Source organism: Stenella coeruleoalba (assembly GCF_951394435.1).
Source record: "Stenella coeruleoalba genome assembly, chromosome: 6".
In the NCBI taxonomy this organism is placed as follows: Eukaryota; Metazoa; Chordata; class Mammalia; order Artiodactyla; family Delphinidae; genus Stenella; species Stenella coeruleoalba.
Window position 1 is genome coordinate 94,305,618 of NC_137151.1, and position 26,913 is coordinate 94,332,530.

At 37.2% G+C, this 26,913-nt stretch overlaps 2 protein-coding genes across 2 annotated transcripts in view; both read right to left on the reverse strand.

Annotated features, from left to right (window-relative positions):
- Positions 1-531: 531 nt before the first annotated feature.
- On the reverse strand, positions 532-24,333 carry TMEM237 (transmembrane protein 237). Its single transcript, XM_079924825.1, has 12 exons — positions 24,115-24,333; positions 21,356-21,387; positions 19,770-19,855; positions 17,419-17,556; positions 9,082-9,202; positions 7,912-8,069; positions 6,625-6,748; positions 6,141-6,332; positions 4,867-4,940; positions 4,103-4,196; positions 3,142-3,263; positions 532-1,373 (listed from the first exon to the last, which is right to left on the reverse strand). Exons 1-12 carry the CDS (start codon positions 24,166-24,168, stop codon positions 1,306-1,308), a joined length of 1,263 nt encoding a protein of 420 aa, XP_079780951.1. The 5' UTR covers positions 24,169-24,333; the 3' UTR covers positions 532-1,305.
- An 876-nt stretch (positions 24,334-25,209) lies between these two features.
- Positions 25,210-26,913, reverse strand: part of MPP4 (MAGUK p55 scaffold protein 4) — a gene marked incomplete at its 5' end in the record, with an annotated part of 38,758 nt that continues 37,054 nt past the window's right edge. Inside the window, one exon of the mRNA XM_079924203.1 lies at positions 25,210-25,742. Within this exon, the coding sequence (XP_079780329.1) occupies positions 25,551-25,742 (192 nt within the window). The 3' untranslated portion in view covers positions 25,210-25,550. The remainder of the gene's footprint in view (positions 25,743-26,913) is intronic.

Consider the following 26,913-nt stretch of genomic DNA (forward strand, 5'->3'; position numbering starts at 1 on the left):
CATGAACTCCTGCACTGCCAGCTTGATGCCAACATGAAAAGCATTGCTGATCACAGTGAAAGCTGGAACAGGCAGGATGACTTCAGGATTGCCAGTGGATTCACAATTCTGTGACAGAAAGGGAATTCCCTTTTCAGCAGCTCTGGCCTTACAAACAGCAAGATATTCCTAGTATGGTGTGCGTACCAAATTTAGACCTGTGCTCAGAGCCAGCCAACTCCATCATCAATTTGTCACTCCTCTTCTGCTCCACAGCATTCAGTGGCTTGCTAACAGGGCAGGCCCAGTTTTACTGAGGTGCTCAAGAGCTTCTGAGACACCTTTTCTCACAGTGAGCCTTAATGTCTTGAGCTCTAGGTCTCACACCAGTTGAGGCATCATTGGATACAGCTCTGAAGAGACCTCTTTGAGTGCAGGACCCACCTGAAGAGTGGGATTTCCGTGACAGCCAAAGATCTCTCTGACAAAGAGCTTGAGATTAGGTATAGTGAATTTCTACTCATACTTCTTGTCATGTAAAAAAGAAGCAGGGGAAGGGGTCTGCAGAGGTCAAGTGAGTATTAATAGGTTCGCAGGCCTCTCCTTTGTTCTCCTGAGCTCTTGGCCCACTTGGCTTCTCTTCTGCAATATATGTTTTTTTAAAGCTCCCTAAATGATTCTGATGTGCAACCAGATACGGGAACTACTGGTACAGGTCTTCAAGAAAAATAAACTTTTACGATTATAAAACTTTTCAAATAAAAGTTACATTTCCTTTTTATTAGCCATGAAATAAAGCATCTTTCAAGCTAAATTACATTACATTAGACTTATTACATGATACACAACCACTGAACCAGTTTCAAAAAAAACCAAATTTCATATTTCAATTTATTCAGTAAGGAGTCATGAAAAATAATGAAGGTCCTTTTTCCCCCCTTCTTCCCTATTCCCTAAATTAATGTTTAAACCTATTTTGTAACACTAAAGTTATGGCTTTTTTAAAAGCACTGTATACAGTACTTTTAAAGATAATGATTATAAATGCAACTAATTTGAGAAAACAGGAAATAAACACTTTCACCTGCTGGTTTCTACCTCAGCATCTCCTTTGTCATAAAGACAATAATGCTATGGAAATTAATGGTTGAGTATAAATCACAGATACAATTTTAACATTTTCCATAATCCTGAGAAATTCTTCAGTATTATATAATCGAAAAATCAATTCCAAATACATCTGTAAATATCTTATAAAAATACATTTAAAAACAAGAATGGGAAAAATTCTAAATACTAGGTAATTACTCTGAAGGTGAGTTGGCACTATGAAGAGGCTTTGATTCCTCTATCTTTATCAGGATATTCTTCCACATCAGAGGAGAACATCAACTCTGGGAGAGAAGATGAACAAATCACACTCAAAATGATTTCCCAGTATCTCAAAAAGAGTTTTATAGCTTAGTTATAAAGAGTCTTTAAATATTGACATATTATATGATAATAGAAAGCCCTCAAGTACAAGTAAGAATTCTTGATTGTGAAATCTGATTTAAAAGATGAACTAATGACAAATGTACACGTTTTGCATTTTGAGATATACAAGTTTTGAATGTATTATAAACCCTTGAAAAATAAAACATATAATATAATAGAGACAATATAATAACTCTTACCAGGAAATTTAAGTCACTTAGAGAATCCAGGATCATTAGACATCTAAGAGGTCTAATTCTATAGTGATCATGATAACCTAAAATGTAGGACACAGATGCAGTGGAGGACCTGGAACTAAGATGAGGTGTGTGCCAGGATATCTTAAATATGTTACCCTATTTAATCACCATAACAACTCTTTAAGCGAGTATTATCATCCTCATTTTATATTTCCTTTTTTTATCCACATGGAAATGTTATTTGACTCACATGGCCCTAAAAGCAGGATTCTGGAAATATTTAATAAGTAACACACACTTTGTGATTTAGACTGAATACTACACAAGCCAGCTGCATGCAGCTTTAATCCCAACCACAGTGCAGAATGTTATTAGTTGACATTTCTACATTTAAACTATTACTTAGCATAGACACATAATTTATTAAAATATCAGGAAATACAAAAGAAGAAAACCTTAGGAATTAACAAAATGAAGTCGCCTGATGTAAGCATTAGATGAAAAAATCTTTGAATGACTAAAAACTATACTGAGTGAAAGAAAAACAGCAAAATACTTAAAGCCTAAGAAGATTTCTTTTAATACTTTAAATATATCCAAAGGAATAATTAGTGAACAACATGAGCAAAGGTACATTTATGAATGAAAATACACAAGAAGATCACATTTTTTGTCTTGGTTTTTACAAATGGAAATGTTGAAAAGATTCTCAGTTCCAAGACTTCTGAGACATAGGCTATAATCAGTTGGTCAAACTGCAGTTAAATGCTCAGGATGTTTAACCAATCAAGAATAAAATAATAACCAAAGTCCAGAAAATATCAAAGAGATTCAAGGGTGAAATTGTGGAACATCTGCCAGGAAATACAACTTACAATACAAATACTAAGCAGTTCCCAAAGCAGTGCTGAGAAGACTAACAGTTTGCTAATGTGACTCTTCTTCAGGTGTTCCAAGAGGGGTCTGAGGATAGAGATTAGCAAATCTCACTTCAGCCTGGGCACACTGAAGGTAGGATTAGTAAACACTTCATTAGACAACGAGGGGTTAAGATTTTGTGGCAGGTAGAGGGGGAGGTAAGAATAAATTCACTTGAATATGTGTCTAACAGAGGCTAATAGATGAAGCATGATTTATTTCACATTAAGAGATACTTTGATCAGAAAAAGACTAAGAGAAACGAAGAGCAAAAACTTCCTATAAAATACCTGAAGCGTTGCAAGAGAAGAAATGCCTCCAAAGTATGAGACAGGACCACAGAAGCCCCTCATGAAGTATTCGATACTTCAAGACTACAGCTCTCCTACACACTCCTCCCTGCTTCTCGTGGCATTCTGTTTCACCACTTTATTATTATTATTCTTAAGTTATTTTACTTTAAATGTATCTTTGTTATTGAAACATTGTAAGCTATATCCATTAAAAGAAGATTTATAAAGTCATTACAGAAGATTTTATGATATACTATTTTTTCTTTAATACATACCTTCACTAAGATCCATGCCTGGCCTATAAGACAAAAAAAGCCAAGATAATCCAACCAGAAGGGCCACCACCAGATTCACCACAATCCATGGCTGGAGAACCTGTTCCTCAACTCCTTCTGCCCTAAAGGTACAGGAATACTCATTAGAAATGTCTTCATTTTGGTCCATATATCCAGATATATCTATTTTATAAACTTTAAACAAAATGAGCAGTCCTCACCCAGAGGAATAACAAGCATAAACTATAACTTCCCTATAAAATAACACCATATATATCATGAGAACAAAGGTTCAAATGTTATTGAATTCTAAACAGATTTACTTTGTACACAGATGTAATGGAAATTTACTGTTGCCAAAGAATTTTTCTAAGTTTCCCTTCCAACTACTGTTAGTGCTACTCTTCAATCATTCCTTTCTCTCTTAACCTCAAGCCCCTAGCCACTCTCTTCAAACAAGACTGCCCCTCTAAGTTTTGTGAAGTGGGATCTCAGCCATCCTGTCACTCTCATGGCTGGCCACTGATCGGCGGAAGCAGACTCTCCCTAGTTCACTCTCTTTCTTGGTGGTTTCCTCTTTCTTGCTTGGTTTCCTGATTCCATCCCAAGGTACCCACTCCCATCACTACTCTGCGGTATCAGGCTCCTTGATTGGGGGTGAGGATGTGGTGCTCCCCCAGTTCACCATGTAATGATTTATTTTAAAACCATAACTTCAGAGATTTAAAACAGATTTTTTTACAAAACATTTCATTAGAAATGCAGGAGTATACAACAATAGTTACCCATTAACCAATTGAATAGGGTTTTTTTTGGCCATAATTTTGGTAATAAAACAGGGCCCTCAATATTATTTATAGATGAAAACAAGTAAAAGAGTGAAAGGATAAGAATAGCACCATTACTCCCATCGTTGCTGTTATTACAATCAACAATTACTAATGCTACTGTGAATTCTTACCAGAGGCTACCATTAACAGAAGAAGGTGTGTAAAGGTGGATTCTGTCACTTGTCATTTGTTGACTCAGAGATAATATAAGAGCAGTAAAGTACACTGAGAAAAAGACAAATGAATTACTAACAATGTATTTTTAACAATTATTTTTAATTAATTAATAAAATTAATTAAAATTAATTATTTTTAACTTATAGGTTACTTTAAGATCAAAAATAATCTGTACTTTGGGGAATGATGATACAAAAAAAATTTCACTTAGTCAATTTCAATAGGCTGGATAGTCTTACATTATTTTTCAAGAATATAGGTAGAGAAGGGTGTTTTGATGCTTACTATTTCATCATTAGGCTGACAAGAACCTAGAAGATCTTTTAAGAAATTAAATGACTTACTCAAGGTCCTAAAATTACTTTTATTAATATTCTCATAATTAGAACAAAATTTATTCCAAATTATCAAAAAGATATAAAATAGTATTTGTTACTAAAATGCCCTATCAGCTCAATCTGTTTAATGTTAAGTAGAAAACACAAAAGTTAAATATTAAGCAATACAGAATAACAAGCTTTTAAAAGTTATTTAGATAACCTCTATTAAAAAATAATTCTATCAAAATTATGCCTACCATGGTTTTTTAATTACAAATTCCGCTGAATATCTATATGTAATGTTTATAAGTAGCAATAATATAAAGTCTGTTTTAAAATAAAATTATACTCTTTCTGGTTCAAAGTTACAGAGTTATCAAATTAAACTATTTACTCACAGAAAGATGCTAAAGCTGTTGGATCCAGGGCAAGAAAATTTCGGATGGCTACTGATGTTTTAGCAAAGTCAATCCTAGAAAATACAAAAGCCTCTTGTCACAGTGCAGCTGTAAACATCTTACAAAACTGTACTCTCTGGACAATAGTTTCTTCCTTCTCTATTTTAATGCTACCACATGTGTTGTCTATTACTAAGCTTTAAGTAGCTACAGTTTATACTTAACACACATGAAAGGATATCTTATTTACAAAGGCAACATAAAACATTTAACTAGAAGACTATTTTAGTCATCATTCCTTTAGAGTTAAGAAGAAATAAATTAAACTTGATTGGCAAATTTCATTAGATTCTATTATACCTCTTTCTACTACCCATATTATTGGGTTACACGTTGTTTTTCTTAATGGGTTGAATTGTGTTCCCAAAAAGATATATTGAACTTCTAAACTCTGGTACCTATGAACGTGACCTTATTTGGAAATAGAGTCTTTGCAGATGCGATCAACTTAAGATGAGGCCATTACAATGGGCCCTAATCCAATATGACTAGTGTCCTTACAAGAAGAGAAGACACACACAGAAGAGACTAGACTGTCATGTGACAACAGAAGGAGAGGTTGGAGTGATGCATCCATCTACAAGCCAAGGAACACCAAGGACTGCCAGAAACCTCTGGAAGCTAGGAAAGAGGCAGGAACAGACTCTCCTTGGAGCCCTCCAAAACGGAACCAACCTTGCCCACACCTTGATTTTAGACTTCTGCATTCCAGAACTGTGAGAAAATAAATTCCTGTTTCAAGCCACCCAGCTCGTAATACTTTGTTACAGCAGCCCTAGGAAACTAATAAAATACCCAGAGTTTTGTCTATACCTGATTCAGGTCATCTGGAAGATGTTTGGGACTTTCTGAGCTGATTATATTTGTATGAAATTTTGGGCTTAGAGTTGATGCTGGAATGGGTTAAGACTTTGGGGGATATTTTTGCTCACAGTAGTCCCATCCCCCACCCCCCAAAAAAAACCAGAAACAGAATGGCTTTTTTAAAAAGTCAAAATAATATTATAATATTAATTAATAATATAATTAATTAATAATTAATTGTTTAATTAATTTTATTTAATTAATTAATTAATAATTAAAATATTAATATAATATTAATAATAATATTAATATAATTCTATTTTGAAAATGTCAGTCAGTCAGGGACACATTTTGCTCAACACTTCCTCCTGAAGAAAAGTTAGAGGGATCTGCAGTCTCAAGAGTCTTACCTGTCAAAAGCTGAAACTGTACTTAGAGCCAAAAGCAAGTAGAGAAGACTCTGGAATGGATATGCTAACGTCTTGTATTGTTGCAGAAGGTTTGAGAGGTTAGAAAGCTCGTCTCCTGCTAAAACATATATCACAACAATATTCCACACAGCACAGCCAGCCAAGAAGCCATGAGAAAAGAGACCAATCATCCTGAATGGAAAAGGGTTTCATTATTATACATGAATGACAAAAGTAAAAAGCTAAAACATTCTTCAAGTCTCTTCACATATAAGAATAAAATTCAACATTTCACAAAAAGTAAAAACAAGTTTTTCTTTTTACCACACTGATAGGCAGATCATTTAACTCTAACTGAATGTTTAAAAACTATACCCACCACCATTTTAAGCTGTCAATTTTGTTAATAGTATTGAACAATCAACACTTTTTTAAAAAAATTATGGAACATTTGTTTTAAGAGAAGTCCAACAAAATCAGCCACCTGAAAGCCCGGTTCACTGACAGTGCAACATCTCTGGTGGTCCAGGAAGGCTTCATGTCCATCGACACGTCTATCTTTTCTGTGGTCTTTATCAACTCTGAGCGATCAGCAGCCTGGAATCGCCCTAAGAACACAATACACAACTATAAACAACTAACAAGAGGGAACCCTGGTGGTCTTTCCTATTATTCTACACTTAAGAACCCTCACACTGAGACTGAAATTCTGCTGTTTTCCTATGTAAAAATTCTCCCTGATTTGGTCCCTATTTCAGAAGGCTCTTTTCTTTCAGTTTATAAAACATACTATTTTTTTATCTTTAAGGAAAGTAAACAATGTCCATGCACTTTCTTCTCGACCCAAAATAGATGTTACAGTAACAGTCTTAGAAATCAATTATATTTAATGAAATACAATAATGAACTTGCAACTCAGAACAAAGTCTGGAAACCCTTAACATAACATAGTCTAAAAACCTCTAATTTAGAGACTTTACAAATATTAAAGTTTAAATCCCAACACTATAAAAGTCAATATTTGAAAACACCTTAAATTTCTTAGGAAAAGATGACAGTTAGTGTAGCATGGCATTCTGTGATGTGAAAAGAAACTGGTTGTTTCATACACTTGTCTTAAGAAGATGCAAGGGACACGGGTTCGTGCCCCCGTCTGGGAAGATCCCACATGCCGCGGAGCGGCTGGGCCAGTGAGCTGTGGCCGCTGAGCCTGTGCGTCCAGAGCCTGTGCTCCGCAATGGGAGAGGCCACAACAGTGAGAGGCCCACGTACCGCAAAAAAAAAAAAAAAAAAAAAAAGAATAAAGAAATGGGTGGGAGTAGAGGGAGATTTTTTAAATTACCCATAGTTCCATAACACAGAAACAACCAGCATTAATATTTTGGCATATTTCCTTCTAGTCTTTTTTGTCCTATGCAATTTTCTATAGCTGAAATCAAACTACATGTGTGTATTTATGTTTATTTTTCATTAGAATCTTCCCATGAAGTGAAAAATTCTCCCTAAACATTATTTTTAGTGGTGCAGAAGATTTCATTGTATAGATATGCCATAACTGTCTGAAATCATTCCCCTCCTGTTTTACATTTAGGTTTTTTCCAGTTTTTCACTCTCATGAATAACAATGTGATGATTAGCTTTATGTACAAATTTTTATCCATATTTTTGCTTATTTCCTTAATTCAGATTTCCAGAAGAATAATTCCCAGGTCAAAGGATATCCTTGCATAATTCTTAAAGAGCTCACATTCCAAAACAAAGACCTACTTACGGCTTTTTTCCACAAACACTTTCCCTACAGGCTGGCTAATACCAGTGGGTGCAGTCAGTACAGACTGTTGTTCTGGACTACTTTGCTCATCAGTAATTATGTCTTCATCTTCAACTCCTAGCTCATTGGCATAATGTAATTCTGCTGGCTGGGTTTTCCTATAATCAGGGAGAAAGTAAGAAAAATGGATGATTATTAACTTTTTACAGACCCAAATAAGGAGGTACCTGTGAGTCTCGTGGAAAGAGCCTTGGACTTGGGAGTCACAAAATTTGGTTTTTACTCAAATGGATCAGTTATTAACTCTTATGCACAGCAAGTCATTTTTATTTCTGTGGGCCTCAGTTTTCTCATCTGGAAAATGAAGTGACTGAACGAGATTCCTAAGCTTCTTCACAGATTTAAAATTACATGATTCTATATAGATATTGATCTCTATTTGCAGAGTCACTTCCAAGTACAAACAAGTAATATAACTTCCAGTGAACTTCTTTAAAGAATACCATTATAGGGCTTCCCTGGTGGCGCAGTGGTTAAGAGTCCGTCTGCAAATGCAGCGTACATGGGTTCGTGCCCCCGTCCGGGAAGATCCCACATGCCATGGAGCGGCTAGGCCCGTAAGCCATGGCCGCTGAGCCTGTGCGTCCGGAGCCTGTGCTCCGCAACAGGAGAGGCCACAACAGTGAGAGGCCCACTTACCGCAAAAAAAAAAAAAAAAAAAAGAAAGAATACCATTATATTTTACCTGACACTTGATTTCCTATGTTAAAATAAACATTTTTATGTATTGCTAAAAAAATCGTAATTTGAATTCTGTTAACATGAGAAAATAAATAATATAGCCTATTTTATTAACATTACCTTTAATTTTTAATATCTTTAATATGTAATATTTTTATTACTTATACAAAATCTTCTATTTGTGGTCCTCTTCTTCAGAGACAGCTCCTAAAATTTTTTATTTAAATACAATATTTTACTTTTCTCAGCGGGTTTACTCTTTTCAAATTTACCCTTAGATTGGTTTAACTGATAACTTTGTACTATTACTTATCCTAGAGATATACAACTACAAGTATTTAATAAGACTTAGAAGCTGCCATTTGGGAGCTTGAAATTAAGCATCAAGGTATCTCTGCAAAATATTTAGAAGGACAAATAAATTCTTACTTTGTCTTCCTTCGAGGTTTCTGAATAGCTGGCTCCTCAGCTGGCTCCACGTTGATACCATTTTCATTTGGTAATAAAGATGCACTAGAAGTCTTCTTCTGGGTAAAGGCAGTCTCCAGTTCTGAAAATAAAGTAGATTAACTTTTCAAATTACCAGGATGTAAAAAGGAAAATAATGTACAAGACTTCTGCAAGACAAAAGAACTTTAAGAATTTTAATTGGCCCCCAATTTTTTTCACCATCTTAAAAATTCTTAATTTTTAAAATTTTACACCTCTAAACACTCAAGAGAAAGTTTGAAATTGTGATACCAAACAATATAGAAAAAAAAAATTAAGTAATCCAACACCCAGGGTGTGTCAGAGATCTCCAAGATTACTTCCAGGTTCTGTGATTCACTCAAAGGATTCACAAGTCAGTTACACTCATGGTTACACTTTATTACAGGGAAAAGATATTAAGCAGAATCAGCATAAAGGAAAAAGCTCATGGAGCAAAGTCCAAAAGAAAACAGGTACAAGTTTCCAAGAGTCCTCTATCAATGAAGTCACACAGGATATGCTAATTCTTCCAGCAACAAGTTGTGACAACACATATATTGCTTTCTCTTCCAGGCAAGCTCATCAGACACTCAACGCCCAGGGTTTTTATTGGGAGTGATCACATAGGCACCCTCTGCCGAGCACATACCAAAATTCTAGACTACCAGAAGAAAAGCAGATGTTTAGCATAAATCACATTGTGTGCACAAATGCACAGTGAGCCACCCTGATAGAGAAAGCTTTATATCAATGTAGAAAATTGTTTACCAGCCAAGTTCCCAGATGCCAGTCAAGAGGCCCTCTAGAAAGTGGGCCTGTCCAGGCCTGCTGTGTTAACTCTTTTCTGCACACAAGGTATTAAGTTCAAGTGAGTCAATGGAAGCTTCTAACCCACTAGAAACTCTTCCTATCCGGAAATACAGGAAATGGAATGCCCTCAAAGTCCCGAAAATTCTATTTTAAAAAACACTTACAGCCTGGGCTGGAAATATAATATAAGCAGTAGAGCCTACCACAGACGTTCTGAACAAAACAAAAATGAACAAAATTTAAAACACAGAAATTTAGAAAGCTGGACCTGTAGAGGTAGGTACATTCTAGAATGGTAGTCACAAGTACTCTTTGGCCTAAACTTAGTTGGGTCCTGAATTTTCTAAAAAGAGTCATTTCTATTAATACATTTTTTTCATAAATTATATTCATGAATTATAAAAATTATATTTTTTCATGAATTATAAAACTATATAGGTATATTGGTATCCATTTTGACTTTCAAATTTTACCCTAACTGAATTACTAAGAGTAGTATGTCTTTTTTGAATTTTTGAAATTTATTATTTATTTTTATACAGCAGGTTCTTATTAGTCAACAGCAGTGTATACATATCAATCCCAATCACCCAATTCATCACACCACCACCACCACCACCCCGTCACTTTCCCCACTTGGTGTCCATAGGTTTGTTCTCTACATCTGTGTCTCAATTCCTGCCCTGCAAACCAGTTCATCATTTTTCTAGATTCCACATACATGTGTTAATATACAATATTTGTTTTTCTCTGACTTACTTCACTCTGTATTACAGTCTCTAGATCCATCCACGTCTCAACAAATGACCCAATTTTGCTCCTTTTTATGGCTGAGTAATATTCCATTGTATATATGTACCACTTCTTCTTTATCCATTTGTCTGTCAATGGGCATTTAGGTTGCTTCCATGACCTGGCTATTGTAAATAGAGCTGCGATGAACACTGGGGTGCATGTGTCTTTTTCAATTATGGTTTTCCCTGGGTATATGCCCAGTAGTGGGATTGCTGTATCATATGGTAATTCTATTTTTAGTTTTGTAAGGAACCTCCATACTGTTCTCCATAGTGGCTGTATCAATTTACATTCCCACCAACAGTGCAAGAGGGTTCCCTTTTCTCCACACCCTCTCCAGCATTTGTTGTTTGTAGATTTTCTGATGATGCCCATTCTAACTGGTGTGAGGTGATACCTCATTGTAGTTTTGATTTGCATTTCTCTAATAATTAGTGATGTTGAGAAGATTTTCATGTGCTTCTTGGCCATCTGTATGTCTTCTATGGAGAAATGTCTATTTAGGTCTTCTGCCCATTTTTGGATTGGGTTGTTTGTTTTTTCAATATTAACCTGCATGAGTTGTTTATATATTTTGGAGGTTAATTCTTTCTCCATTGATTCGTTTGCAAATATTTTCTCCCACTCTGAGGGTTGTCTTCTCGTCTTGTTTATAGTTTCCTTTGTGGTGCAAAAGCTTTTAAGTTTCATTAGGTCCCATTTGTTTATTTTTATTTCCATTACTCTAGGAGGTGAATCAAAAAAGATCTTGCTGTGATTTATGTCAAAGAGTGTTCTTCCTATGTTTTCCTCTAAGAGTTTTATAGTGTCTGGTCTTACATGTAGGTCTCTAATCCATTTTGAATTTATTTTTGTGTATGGTGCTAGGGAGTGTTCTAATTTCATTCTTTTACATGTAGCTGTCCAGTTTTCCCATCACCATTTATTGAAGAGGCTGTCTTTTATCCATTACGTATTCTTGCTTCCTTTGTCATAGATTACTTGACCATAGGTGCGTGGGTTTATCTCTGGGCTTTCTATCTTGTTCCATTGATCTATGTTTCTGTTTTTAGGCCAGTACCATATTGTCTTCATTACTGTAGCTTTATAGTATAGTCTGAAGTCAGGGAGTCTGATTCCTCCAGCTCCATTTTTTTCCCTCAAGACTGCTTTGGCTATTTGGGGACTTTTGTGTCTCCATACAAATTTTAAGATTTTTTGTTCTAGTTCCATAAAAAAAATGCCATTGGTAATTTGATAGTGATTGCATTGAATCTGTAGATTGCTTTGGGTAGTATAGTCATTTTCACAATATTCATTCTTCCAATCCAAGAACATGGTATATCTCTCCATCTGTTGGTATCATCTTTAATTTCTTTCATCAGTGTATATAGTTTTCTGCATACAGGTCTTTTGTCTCCCTAGGTAGGTTTATTCCTAGGTATTTTATTCTTTTTGTTGCAATGGTAATTGGGAGTGTTTCCCTAATTTCTCTTTCAGATTTTTCATCATTAGTGTAAAGGAATGCAAGAGACTTCTGTGAATTAATTTTCTATCCTGAAACTTTACCAAATTCATTGATTTGCTCTAGTAGTTTTCTGGTGGCATCTTTAGGATTCTCTATGTATAGTATCATGTCATCTGCAAACAGTGACAATTTTACTTCTTTTCCAATTTGTATTCCTTTTATTTCTTTTTCTTCTCTGATTGCTGTGGCTAGGACTCCAAAACTATGTTGAATAATAGTGGTGAGAGTGGACATCCTTGTCTTGTTCCTGATCTTAGGGGAAATGCTCTCAGTTTTTCACCATTGAGAATGATGTTTGCTGTGGGTTTGTCGTACATGGCCTTTATTATGTTGAGGTAGGTTCCCTCTATGCCCACTTTCTGGAGAATTTTTATCATAAATGGGTGTTGCATTTTGTCAAAAGCTTTTTCTGCATCTATTGAGATGACTATATGGTTTTTATTCTTCAAGTTGTTAACATGGTGTATCACATTGATTGATTTGCATATACTGAAGAATCCTTGCATCGCTGGGATAAATCCCACTTGATCATGGTGTATGATCCTTTTAATGTGTTGTTGCATTCTGTTTGCTAGAATTTAGTTGAGGATTTTTGTATCTATGTTCATCAGTGATATTGGTCTGTAATTTTCTTTTTTTGTAGTATCTTTGTCTGGTTTTGGTATCAGGGTGATGGTGGCCTCACAGAATGAGATTGGGAGTGTTCCTTCCTCTGCAATTTTTGGGAAGAGTTTGAGAAGGATGGGTGTTAGCTCTTCTCTAAATGTTTGATAGAATTCACCTGTGAAGCTCTCTGGTCCTGGACTTTGTTTGTTGGAAGATTTTTAATCACAGTTTCAATTTCCTTACTTGTGATTGGTCTGTTCATATTTTCTATTTCTTCCTGGTTCAGTCTTGGAAGGTTATACCTTTCTAAGAATTTGTCCATTTCTTCCAGGTTGCCCATTTTACTGGCATATAGTTGCTTCTAGTAGTCTCTTAGGATGCTTTGTATTTCTGTGGTGTCTGTTTTAACTTCTCCTTTTTCATTTCTCATTTTATTGACTTGAGTCCTCTCCCTTTTTTCTTGATGAGTCTAGCTAATGGTTATCAATTTTGTTTACCTTCTCAAAGAACCAGCTTTTAGTTTTATTGATCTTTGCTATTGTTTTCTTTGTTTCTATTTCACTTATTTCTGCTAATATTTATTTCTTTCCTTCTGCTAACTTTGGGTCTTGTTTGTTCTTCTCTCTCTAGTTACTTCAGGTGTAAGGTTAGATTGTTTGAGATTTTTCTCGTTTCTTGAGGTAGGCTTGTATAGCTATAAACTTCCCTCTTAGAACTGCTTTTGCTTCATCCCAAAGGTTTTGGATCGTCATGTTTTCATTGTCATTTGTCTCTAGGTATTTTTTGATTTCCTCTTTGATATCTTCAGTGATCTCGTGGTTATTTAGTAACGTATTGTTTAGCCTCCATGTGTTTGTGTTTTTTACATTTTTTTTCCCTGTAATTCATTTCTAATCTCATAGCATTGTGGTCAGAAAAGATGCTTGATATGATTTCAATTTTCTTAAATTTACTGAGGCTTGATTTGTGACACAAGATGTGATCTATCCTGGAGAATTTTCTGTGTGCACTTGAGAAGAAAGTGTAATCTGCTATTTTTGGATGGAATGTCCTATAAATAACAATAAATCTATCTGGCTTATTGTGTTATTTAAAGCTTCTGTTTCCTTATTTATTTTCATTTTGGATGATCTGTGCATTGGTGTGAGGTGTTAAAGTCCCCCACTATTATGTGTTACTGTCAATTTCCTGTTTTATAGCTGTTAGCAGTTGCCTTATATATTGAGGTGCTCCTATGTTGGGTGCAATTATATTTATAATTGTTATATCTTCTTCTTGGATTGATCCCCTGAACATTAGGTAGTGTCCTTCCTTGTCTCTTGTAACATTCTTTATTTTAAAGTCTATTTTATCTGATATGAGTATTGCTACTCCAGCTTTCTTTTGATTTGCATTTGCATGGAATATCTTTTTCCATCCCCTCACTTTCAGTCTGAATGTGTCCCTAGGTCTGAAGTGGGTCTCTTCTAGACAGCATATATGTGGGTCTTGTTTTTGTATCCATTCAAAAAGCCTGTGTCTTTTGGTTGGAGCATTTAATCCATTCACGTTTAAGGTAATTATCGATATGTATGTTCCTATTACCATTTTCGGTTTGTTTTGTAGGTCCTTTTCTTCTCTCGTGTTAGAGAAGTTCCTTTAGCATTTGTTGTAGAGCTGGTGTGGTGGTGCTGAATTCTCTTAGCTTTTGCTTGTCTGTAAAGCTTTTGATTTCTCCGTCAAATCTGAATGAGATCCTTGCTGGGTATAGTAATCTTGGTTGTAGGTTCTTCCCTTTCATCACTTTCAGTATATCATGCCACTCCCTTCTGGCTTGTAGAGTTTCTGCTGAGAAATCAGCTGTTAACCTTATGGGAGTTCCCTTCTATGTTATTTGTCGTTTTTCCCTTGCTGCTCTCAATAATTTTTCTTTGTCTTTAATTTTTGCCATTTTGATTACTATGTGTCTCAGCGTGTTTCTCCTTGGGTTTATCCTGTATGGGACTCTTTACGATTCCTGGACTTGGGTGGCTATTTCCTTTCCCATGTTAGGGAAGTTTTCGACTATAATCTCTTCAGATATTTTCTCTGGTCCTTTCTCTCTCTCTTCTCCTTCTGGGACCCTTATAATGTGAATGTTGTTGCATTTTATGTTGTCCCAGAGGTCTCTTAGGCTGTCTTCATTTCTTTTCATTCTTTTTTCTTTATTCTGTTCATAGTGGTGAATTCCACCATTCTGTCTTCCAGGTCACTTATCCGTTCTTCTGCCTCAGTTATTCTGCTATTGATTCCTTCTAGTGTAGTTTTCATTTCAGTTATTGTACTGTTCATCTCTATTTGTTTGTTCTTGAATTCTTCTAGGTCTTTGTTAAGCATTTCTTGCATCTTCTCGATCTTTGCCTCCATTCTTTTTCCAAGGTCCTGGATCATCTTCACTATCATTATTCTGAATTCTTTTTCTGGAAGGTTGCCTATCTCCACTTCATTTAATTGTTTCTCTGGGGTTTTATCTTGTTTCTTCATCTGGTACATAGCACTCTGCCTTTTCATCTTGCCTATCTTTCTGTGAATGTGGTTTTTGTTACACAGGCTGCAGGATTGTGGTTCTTCTTGCTTCTGCTGTCTGCCCTCTGGTGGATGAGGCTATAGTTCTGAAGGCTGGAAGTCTGAGATCAAGGTGCCAGCATGGTTGTATTCTGGCGAGAGCTTTCTTGCAAACAGGTGTCTTTTTGCGTGTCCTCACAAGGCAGGGAGAGTGAGTAAGTGTCTAAGAGAGTAGTTTTAATTCAACTATATTTACTGCCAGTAATGAAATAAACTGTAGAGTAGGTAAAGCTGTCTTAGGGTCATTTCTGTCTCTCTTTCCTTTTCTGCCCTCTTCTGCCCACTCCTTCTCCTCTTAGTGCCCCCAGGCACTGTGGTATCCCATTTCAACTTGCATCTCAAAACTGTGCTCCATTCTCCTAACTTTTCTAGTTCCTGCCCTCTACTCCTATAATTCTTTCATCTAATAAGGATCTACTATCTTCTAAGAAGCAAGGAATTAGTCAGGGAAACTATTTTGTAATAAACTATTCCTCGGGGCTGATGTTAATAGGAGAGAGCTAATCTCCCAATCTTTGTTCCTTCCTTTGTTTTACTCTAACAAAATCTATTTTCTTTTTTCTAATTATTATAAAAGTTATATACATAAAATATATAAAAATTAATAAAACATAAATGAAGAAAGAAAATTTTTTTAAATCATACCTAATTCCTCCTTCTAAAAAACCTACCACTGTTGACACTTTGCTATAGCCTTCCATTCTTTTTACATATGTGTTTGTATATACATATGGTCTGGATTGTATTGTGTCCCCCGGAAAAGATATGTGCAAGTCCTAACTCTCAATACTTGTGAATGAGATTCTAGAACTAGGGTCTTTGCAGATGTAATCAAGTTAAGATGAGGTCATGCTGGAGTAGGATGGGCCCTAAATCCAGTGATTATTGTCCTTATAAGAAGAGCAAAATTTGGACACAGAAACACAGGGAAAAATCTGAAGATGGAGGCACAGAATGGAGTTATGCTGTCACAAGCCAAAGAATGCCAAGAATTATAAACAACCACCAGAATCTAGAAGAGGCTAGGGTGGATTCTTTCCTAGAGCCTTTGGAGGGAGCGTGGCCCTGTGGACACCTTGATTTTGGACCTCTATCCTCTAGAACTGTCAGAGACTAGATTTCTGCTGTTTTAAGTCATTCAGTTTGTGGTAATCTGTTCCGGTAGCCCTAGGAAATTAATAAAACATATTTTACCAAAATGGGACCCTTTGATACATACTATTTTATAATCTTTGTTTTTGACTTAACAATATATTACTGATGGCTTTCCATGTCACTATTTTACTTTAACAATCCTTTTAATGAGTACTTGGTTTCTATTAAATGGGTAAAACATGATTTATCTAGGCAGTATCACATTGTTAAATATTTGGTTATTACCAGTTTCTACTCTTATGTTACAGTTAGCATCCTTTAATTACTGTAGCCATTGTAGTTACTTCTATTCCTATAAGTTCAGATAGGCTATATCAATTTATACTTTCTATCAGTGCTGCACGAGTATACCAATTTCTCACCAATACTTTTATATCCAACAGTTTGGGATTTTATAATCTTTAAAAAGCATTGCCAGTTTGATAGCAAAATAATGATATAATATTCTGTTTACCTTGTGAATAGTGCTGAGACATAGTGAGACTCAAAAAATGTTGGCTTTTCCTCCATTATATTGCTGTTAATACAGAATTTTTCCTTTCCCCACTAATCTCAATGTCCATTCATAATATACCAAATTCATATACATACCAAGATCTGAACTTTCTGTTTTGGTCCTGAATTTGTACCCCTTCTCAGAATCTGTACAGATACGCTCAAAAGAGATCCTCTAAAATATTCCTGACTTAACCCATGGGAATTACTCTGGCGATAAAAATTTTAAGCAAAAAAAGAAAAAACTGGGATATGGGTGGGGAAAAATAGGAACAGACAGGTTTTTAATCATACCCCCAAAATCACAACTGCTGTCACAACCTAACCTTAGTTTCTTTACATACCAAGAGGTAGCTTCGTCTTCTTCTGTCTCCTTTGAACAGGAGCTTCTTGATGTTCTATGGGGTCTTTAGTTGGTGGCTCACTGCCCTCAGGTGGCCTGTGAACAGCAGTCTGAACAAGACCTTCCAAAGAAGCACTAGCTACAGAGAAATGGAGTTGGAAAAAATTGGGATAACTTGAGCAGAGATTACTAAGTCTTAAAAATATAGGGAAACGGGGAACTGGAATGTTTCCTATATAATAACCTCTTCTCTTACAGAACTAATTGTGCCCCAAATCTTGATTTCCTCCCTCCTCACCTGTAACTTTGGGCTTTAAGTTGGGAAAAGAAATAAATGAGGGAACAAGGAAGAATGAGGAAGCAAAAAACCAGGGGGCTAGAAAGAGGAATAAAAGAAAGGCAGGAGGAAAACTGCTTCTGAACTTTCAAAAAGGTGAAAATGTAATGGAAACTGTCACCATAGGGAATGTTCTTGTCTTATGCCTTGAGAATTATCAGCCTGTATATAGTTTAGTCCTTCATTAATAAATTAACACACGATAAAGTCATCACGGATAACTGGAGTTAACAGACTACTTAAAAATCTCTTCATCTGATCATTTCAATCTCTCCCCTCATCAAATCTTTGAACAGATTTCGACCCATTTTGGCAGATTTGAATTTTACTTCATTACATTCACTACATTGCTTCTTCACAAAAGAAGAAATACAAATGAGTGAATAAACAAATGAAAAGATGCTTAACCTCATTAGTATTCAGAGAAACGGAAACTAAAATAAGCTACTTTTTGCCCACTAAGTTGACAAAAAGAATTGAAAGATTGATATTTTCCAATGTTCTCAAGGATTTAGCAAATGTGACACTCAAACTCTGTTGGTGGCAAGAAAATAACAACTCCCTTGAAGGCAATTTAGCAGAAATTTATCATATTAATAATGCATAGGTCCTTCTGTCTAGCAGTTTTACTGCTAGCAATCCAACCTATAGAAATATCTCTTCCCCACCACCTACTATTTTATGTAGAAGAACTGCAAACTGTAGGAGTGAAAAATTTGAAGTACCCTAATTGAAAAACAATTTTAATAACAGCCTAGCAATACACCTCCTTTTTTGTCTAGAGCACTGATTTTTTTTCTCTTTTTTACAAGAAAAAAAGCTGGTAGCTGGGATAGAGCCCTACCTCTGCTACTCCAACTCAGTCTTTATTGCATCCTTCACCAGTGACCTTTCTAAATCCACATGTACATGTCCGTACTTAATTGTGAGTATATTTTTAGGGCCTAGCACTTCAGTATCTTTGTGAATCTAAGTTTCTCTGCCTCTCTTTTCTTTTTGTTGCATATCTGTATGTCTTTCTCTATGCATCCATTTCCATTTCTCTCTTTTCCTCCACCCACCATGTATTCCGCCATTTGTTAGGCAATGATAAGCTAATACAAGTTTCCAACCAGGTATAAGGTATGATCAGCTACGAGCTTTAGGAAGTTCATCCAGCAGTGGTGGGCAGGACCGACTAGGGTGGAAGAAAGCTATAAGTACAGAACAATGTTGGAGGCTACCCCAATAGCTCAGGTGAGAAGAAGAAAGGAGCTAGGCTAACTACGGTTGTCCTGACAGTGGAAATGACAAGGGGAAAGAAACGTAAAAGATACTACAGAAGAAGCAAGCTTGTGAGAGGCAGCAAGTAGAGTGAAGCGACCAGTGAGAGGCGACTGAGGTTTCCAGCCCCAGTCACTGGGAGAGTGGGGGTGGGGGGGGCATTAAAAGAAATTTGTAAGTAAGCAGTAAAACTTGATTAATTGTTGAAAGTGATGATAAATTCTGGACGTGCTGAGTTTGAGTTACTGACAGAACATCCAGGATTATCAGTGAATGGGACAAAAAAAGTTCACAGAACTTGCTCATTATTGGAGCTTTAATACCTGGATGATACGGCCCTGCTTTCAGACTCATGTTCTAATGCAGAGACTCTCTGACTGAAATGAGGGATCCAAGAACCTTGTGTCTCTAAATCCGGTATCCTGTTCAAGGGTCTGGAACCAATCATAGCTCAAGACAACTTATGTTATCTAGGGATGAAAGACCTCAAAGAGTCCAAGAATGTTGTGGAAGTAAGATCCAGGGCAGCATAACCCTTTACTACACAAATGTATCTAGATACTCTTCAGGCTGCCCACTACCTTGTCCCTCACTGCCACCAAGAATCCCACTGCTTCAAAGTGAACTGGATTCTATCCTTAACACAGCAGTGACTTGGGACTGGGGCCTGGCCTCTCCCTGATCTGTGATGTTTAGCATGCCTGAGGTCCTGGGAAAACTTGTGATCCCACACAACAGAGCACACTTCTTACCTAGCGTGGTTTTTGTTCTGGGCTTCTTTTTCTTAGGACGACTAAGTGGAATATCATCTATAAAACAGAAAGAACAACAGAAAAGGCTGCCTAAAATTCAATGCAGGGAAAAGTCAAAGGGGAACTTTTAGTAGGGAAGACCTTTCCCTATTTTCCCCTGGGTCCAGCCAATTTCTATACATTAGGGGAAGAAGGCAAGAGACTGACAAAGTCAAAGGGAGCCCATAGTACAGTACCGGTAGCTCATGGCTGGTCAGTAATGTTATAAACTGTGACAGAAAGTGGGCTCACCAAATATTCATCTGATCCCCTACATTTCCCAGCCCCCTTGCACTTAGGTGTGGCCTATGACTGGTTTTGGCCAATAGGCTGCAAGATGAAGTGATCTGTGCCATTTGGGGGCCAAAACATTGAAAAAGCCAGTGAGTAACCCTCCAGCTTCTCCTTCCCTTGCTGTGGCAACTGAGAAGGTCTCATGTTAAGATGGCAGAACCAACAGCATGGAAGCAGCCGGGATCACTACATCATTAGTGAAGAGGTAGAGAAAGGTAACTGTCCTGGATTGTTGCTACAATGGACTTTGCATTAACCAGAAAAACCCCGTATAATATTAAGTAACTGAGATTTTGGGGTTAGTGTGACATAACCCAGCCTATCCTGATGAAATGAGACAAAGGAAGATGTAGTCCCTATTATGGAACTAAAATCTAGCCAACAGTTATGTTCTAGGTGACTCCATTCAGGGATGAATGCTTTTTAATTTATAAGGTCAAATATCAGCCACATAACTAGTGTTATATATCAACCATCCTTTAAAAACGGCAGTCATAGGAGATTACTATGATAAAAAATTGTAGCATTATAAATTATACTATTCAGATTCAAGTTTAAGAGAAAATGAAGGACTCAAACTAACTTTCAAACACCAAATACTGTATTTAGAAAGTTTTACATTAACAGTGAACTAACTCACCTTGATTAGCACTTTATATGACACCGACCAAATTTAATCAGGACAGAGACAAAAAGAGAAACTCTGTTAATTAGAAATCTATTATATTGTTAGACTGAAAATTGACTTAAATCATTACAAACTTAAAATAAAATTAGCTTTCACACAAAATCAGCTAGTTTACAAACTAGCTTATTATTTATCAGTAATAAGCTGTTTAATAAGACTAACAAAGTAACCCCAATATTTTCTGAACCTACATATACATATTCCCTACTGTCTATTAATAAAGTGGATTAAACAGATTAAGAACTCTTATTTTGTCACTGATTAAAATCAGCTTAAACTCTGAGGAAACTATTCTAGCAAACAAAAGAGGATCAGAATTCTGATAAACAAGACATTAAAACATTAAGAATGGATCCATTATCCTAACATGTGGACATTTAGTCTCTGAAACAGAGCATTTAATTATAACTGTTATCTTGATGATTCAAGAATTATTCATCTTTAAACTTTCAGGAAGTCTCTTCTGAATTATTATAATTGTGTAAAAGTACTAGTCAATTTTTCTCACTTTACTCACTTTGCATTCTTAAAACTCAATAATAAAATTACTGTAAATTATTTTTACCTTGGCACAGGTGGAAGGGCTCGTGGAGGACGCTATGGGGAAAAGAAAAAGAAAACTTCTTGTAAGTAAAAACCTTAGAGCATCTTTACTTCATGTATTTCAAATTTTTGATAATCCTATTCGTCAAGTGAAACCCAGGAGGTACTGATGAGAATCAGATGGGCAATTTTAATTTGTCCTATCACTTCTGAATTTCATATAAAGTTCCTTCCTTCCTATATTCCTTAATGTCTACAGACCAGGCTCTGTTCTAAGCATCAGGGATATAGTAATGAACAAAACAGAGGGATCCTTGCTCTTATGGAACTTACATTCTAGTGGTTAAGTATTAGACAATAACGTTAAGCTCTTATGGAACTTACATTCTAGTGGTTAAGTATTAGACAATAACGTTCCATATATATATGGAAGAGAAGAATGAGGAGTGCTACTTTAGTTAGGAAAAGTCTCTCTTTAGTTAGGAGATATTTGAGTTGAGACCTGAATAAGAAAGGAGCCAAAGGGGAGCAAATACAAAGTCCTTTATGGGAGATAGGGCTTAGAGAGTTCCAGATAAAAGAAGGCCAATAAGGATGAAGCACAGTTATCAAGGCATGGGCAGATTACTTAGGAAGACAAAGGGAAGGAGCCTGGATTTTTTTTTTAATTGGGGTATAGCTGCTTTACAATGTTGTGTTAGTTTCTGCTGTACAGCAAAGTGAATCAGCCATATGTATACATATATCCTCTCTTTTTTAGATTTCCTTCCCTTTTAGGTCACCACAGAGCACTGAGTAGAGTTCCCTGTGCTATACAGCAGGTTCTCATTAGTTATCTATTTTATACATAGTTGTTATATATGTCAATCCCAATCTCCCAATTCATCCCATGTGCCCCTTCCCTCCTTAGTGTCCACTCGTTTGTTCTCTACGTCTGTGTCTCTATTTCTGCTTTGCAAATAGGTTCATCTGTACCATTCAAAACGGATTAAAGACCTAAACGTAAGACCGGACACTATAAAACTCTTAGAGGAAAAGATAGAAAGAACACTCTTTGACATAAATCACACCAAGATCTTTTTTGACCCACCTCCTAGAGTAATGAAAATAAAAACAAATGGGACCTAATTATACGTAAAAGCTTTTGCACAGCAAAGGAAACCATAAACAAGATGAAAAGACAACCCTCAGAATGAGAGAAAATATTTGAAAATGAAGCAACTGAAAAGGGATTAATTTCCAAAATATACAAACAGCTCATGCAGCTCAGTATCAAAAAACAAACAACCGAATCAAAAAATGGGCGGAAGACCTAAATAGACATTTCTCCAAAGAAGACATACAGATGGCCAAGAGGCACATGAAAACATGCTCAACATCACCAATTATTAGAGATTTTGTTTTAATTCAATGGGAAGCAAATGGAGGTTTTAAGCCACATAGTAACATACTGTTTAAAAACATACTCTGAAACATACAGTGTGAAAAACGCATTTAGGGCAGAAAGAAAAAAAAACTTATAAATGCTATTTTACATGAATAAGAAAAGTGTTTGCAGTTCAGAGAAATTACAGTTAAGTAGCACTCTGGAATCTTTCAAAATAAAATACTAACAAAAATGCCTAGAAATCAGTTTAATGTTCCAAGTATCTCAAGCTGCTTGCAAAGGACATTGATTTAAAAAGGTTAAATTTTAAACACTCGTAGTTTGTTCCACAACTGTCCCATTTACCTATCCATTCATTCAAAAAGTGTGTTAATACAAATGCTAAAAGATTAGGACAAGGCCAGCTGTCTTAACACTATCCAGTTGTCAAAATTCAACCAGCAAAGAAGGATAGTTATTGCTCTTTCTATCTATCTACAAAGCGGTATCGTTCTAAAGATGCTATGGACCGCTTTCTCACCAAAGACTCAGTTCACACGATAACTCCACATTTCAAAAGTCCCGCAAAAATGACGTATCATCCATCCAGAAACCCAACCTCGACACTCCTCAAAAGTAGGACGGCTCAACTGAACTGAAAGTAACTAAGGCTCGCTTACCACCTGCTTCTTCCCCATTCCGTCTAAAGCTGGGCTGCCTGGGAGCCGCTGACTCCCAGCTGCGGGTCGCTCACACCCCGCCCGGGTTCACACCCGCCCAGCGGGCCCCGCGCACAGGCGCAATGCGTCATCGAACTGCGCCGCAGAGGCCGCTCTGGCCCGCAGCCTCCTCCATCAGGGTGGGAGCGAGGGGGAGCGCGGAGACCTGGTGGGGCTTTTCCAGTCTACTCCTGCGGAAAAGGGGGCGTCGGAGTCAGGGCTGATATGCCCGGGAGGAGAGACTCCAGCGGGTGCGGTGTAGCAATCACGATTTTTCCATGGTTTCCCAAGTGGTTGCGGTGATTTGTTCGAGGGAAGTGAGAGAAGCCCAGGATTAAAAGTCCCCGCTGGCAAACGGCTCTTTCCCGGGCGGCTAAATGCCCTCCGGAAAAGTCGATAAAGAGACCCTCTGTGGCAGGCCCCGGACCCGAAGGGGAAGGGGCGGCAGCAGGGTGAGGCGTCGTCATGGCAACATGCGCACGCAGGCCCCCGGAAACTTCAAGCCTGGCTCCTCGCCCAGCTCCTGGAGTTCGGGTCCGGCCTTGAGAAGAACTTCCCGCCCCCGACCCCCAGCCCTATCCTGTGAGCGCCAAATGGGCCGATGCGCGCGCTCCCCGAGCTGGGCTGTCCCCTTCTGGTCCCCAGCATGTCGGTGTCCACTCCGCCCCAGAGGTAGCGGCAGCGGCCAACGCGCACCTCACCGCTCACCGGGTGGTCCTCCTCCACCCGGAGCCCCGAGTTCGTCCGCATGGCGCTGTGCCGGCCTGGCTCTCTCGGCGCAACAGCCGCCGGCTGGAGCCTGGCTCCCCGCTACGCCGCCGCCTCCGGGACCTGCGGGAGGCGGGGGCTTCGCGCCTGACTATGCCACCGCCCCCGGGCCGGGTCTCCGCCTGCCCCCGCTTTGCCAAGCTCGACGTTCCGAGGCGTCGGAGTTACTCACCCGTTTAGCCACCAGGCGCGCGCGCGCGCGTGTGTTGATACAGGCAGTTCTCAGATTCTCTCCAGTTGCGTGCGTGCGTGCGTGTGTGTGTGTGTGTGTGTGTTGATACAGGTAATTCTCAGATTCTCTCCAGTTGCTTGTGTGTGTGTGTGTGTGTGTGTGTGTGTGTGTGTATGTGTGTTGATAGAGGCAATTCTCAGATTCTCTCCAGTTGCTTATCCTCCATCCAAAGAAGCACGGCATAAAATCAAATCCGGGGTCACATGAGTGTTAAAAATGACTTAATTTTCTTCGTTTTGTTTGGTCGAGTTTCTTAGAAAAATAACACTTATTCACTTTAAATTTAAAAGCTACAGATGTTTTGAAGCATACACTCTGTTTTATAGTTAAGAAAGAGCAGAGGGATGGCATGGATGTGGAAAAAGTTAGGGAATGATGCAGAAGATGAACAGATACTAGGGCAAGTTTAGCGACTGGAAGTCTCAGACTCTAGGAAGTAAGAAAAACAAGACTTCGTGGAATAACATCCTCATCCCGTGGTTTTCTCAGATGTTGGTCTCTAGCACTAAAATCCATTGCTTTTTCCTAATTTAGGCATAAATGTAGATACTGGCTTTTGGGAAAATTAATGATTGTTGCAGCCCTGATCAAAAGAATACTTTTTCCTTGCAGCCTAATGTGTAAAATGAGAGCAGTGCTGTTTCCGTAAGTTTTGATGTTAGATGTGAAATGTGTATATTAACCCTTCTTTCTTGCAGTTAGTCAACTAGGTACTTTTTGTCAAATCCATGTTTATACAACAGAAGTTTCATAAGGTAAAATACAGTTTCTGAAATTAAATATGACGTATTTTATTTACGAAAGCTCTTTTTGTCTGAATCATACAAAAGCCATGTGAAATCTGTGAAAGGTTCTTTTACTCAGTGACTTAACATTGTTTTATTCCTACCAATTGCTGCATATGAGGTAAAGGAACACATTTTTCCCTGAAAGCCAAATAGATAACTCTACATAACCATACGATACAGGTTGTTTTTTCAAATAAGATTAATTAATGAACTGCAGTACTTTTAAAGTTGCACACATTATAATAGGGCAAATGCAATAGTGCTGTTTTAGATTGCAGCTGTTTTTCCAGCTCTCTGTAATAGGTGAACATTGTTACAACTCCAGTATTAAGCAGAAGGCCTCCTTAAGATTCAGTATCAGAGGAAACCCATGTTGCTGGTACCCACTGAGGCTCCTCCTGAGCCTTCTGAACTGCAGACAACAACTGGGCACATGCATCTTGCAAGCTGTCATTCACAATCACGTGATCCAAAAACTGGCCAAACTGAGTCTCCATTTTTTGGGCTAAATCCTCCATCTCTTGTAGATCTTCATCCTTTAGGAGAAATCGAAAAATATGCATAGCAAACTTAATGAGACAAATAGAAATAATATGCAGTTTGTAATTGCTGTTACATTCAGTTGTGTAGCTGTTTATAAACACCATTATGTCATATAAATGTCCTCCATTCTAAACCACAAAACTTATGTTTCTATCTTTAGTCTTGCTTAATGTCTCCCAGGTCAGGTTTTCACAAAATTGAGTAACAGTTTGTAGACAGACCAATCCTCTCAACTTCCTATTTGGGCTTAAATTATCTTACTCTATTATCTAAACACTTGAAGCTCTCAAACCATATACAACATAAAACCAAAGAAATTTTACCAGTTAAATATAAATAAAACTTAAAACATAAATTTCAAATGAACATTAATCTGATAAGAATGACATTATTTTGCAGATACAAAATGGCCACTTTGCACATGAGGATGGTATGAACTGGTTCTTCGAAATGAGGCATACCTTTATTACTCTTTGCTTCATGATGACTGAATTCACCTATAATATTGTCTATTTCTACTATTGTGAAATGTTTGTTTAGTCAAGGTCATTTGGCCTTCACTTGGCACTAATGCATTAAATCCATTGCTACTATTTTCTTATTTGTCCACAATAATTAAAATAGTACAACTTATTGCTAATGCAATCATAAACACAAACATAAATACAGGCACTGAGATCTTGTGGCAGTACTCCTTTATAAGATGACCAGAAGCAATTTTGTTAATTTTTTAGATTGCCATAAAAATGAGAACAGAATTTGAAATGCCCATAAGACTCAGAGAATATATCCACAGACTCCACTGTTTGAAATGCAAACTGGAGAATCAAACTTTCATACGGTAGCCATTGACAAAATAATGAAGGTAAAAATAGAGAGATAAAGGATAATACAATGATACCTCATGCTCCCATCAGTAACACATATACTAAAATTGGAATGATGTAGAGATTAGCACGGCCCCTATTCAAGGATGACATGCAAATTCGTGGAGCAGTCCATATGTTTAATTTGAGCTTTGCAAGATGAAAAAGTTCTGGAGATCTGCTTCACAATATAAATAGACTTAACACTACTTAACTGTGCACTTATAATGGTTAAGATGGTAAGTTTTGTGGTTTTTTTTTTTTTTTCCCACTATGCGGGCCTCTCACTGTTGTGGCC

Coding starts and splice junctions, on each gene's coding strand:
- TMEM237 (XM_079924825.1), bottom strand. CDS start 24,168: ATGCGGACGAACTCGGGGCTCCGGGTGGAGGAGGACCACCCGGTGAGC. Junction 4,941..6,140: donor ACAGTTTCAGCTTTTGACAG/GTAAGACTCTTG, acceptor TGTATTTTCTAG/GATTGACTTTGCTAAAACAT. Junction 1,374..3,141: donor AGGCATGGATCTTAGTGAAG/GTATGTATTAAA, acceptor CTTCTCTCCCAG/AGTTGATGTTCTCCTCTGAT.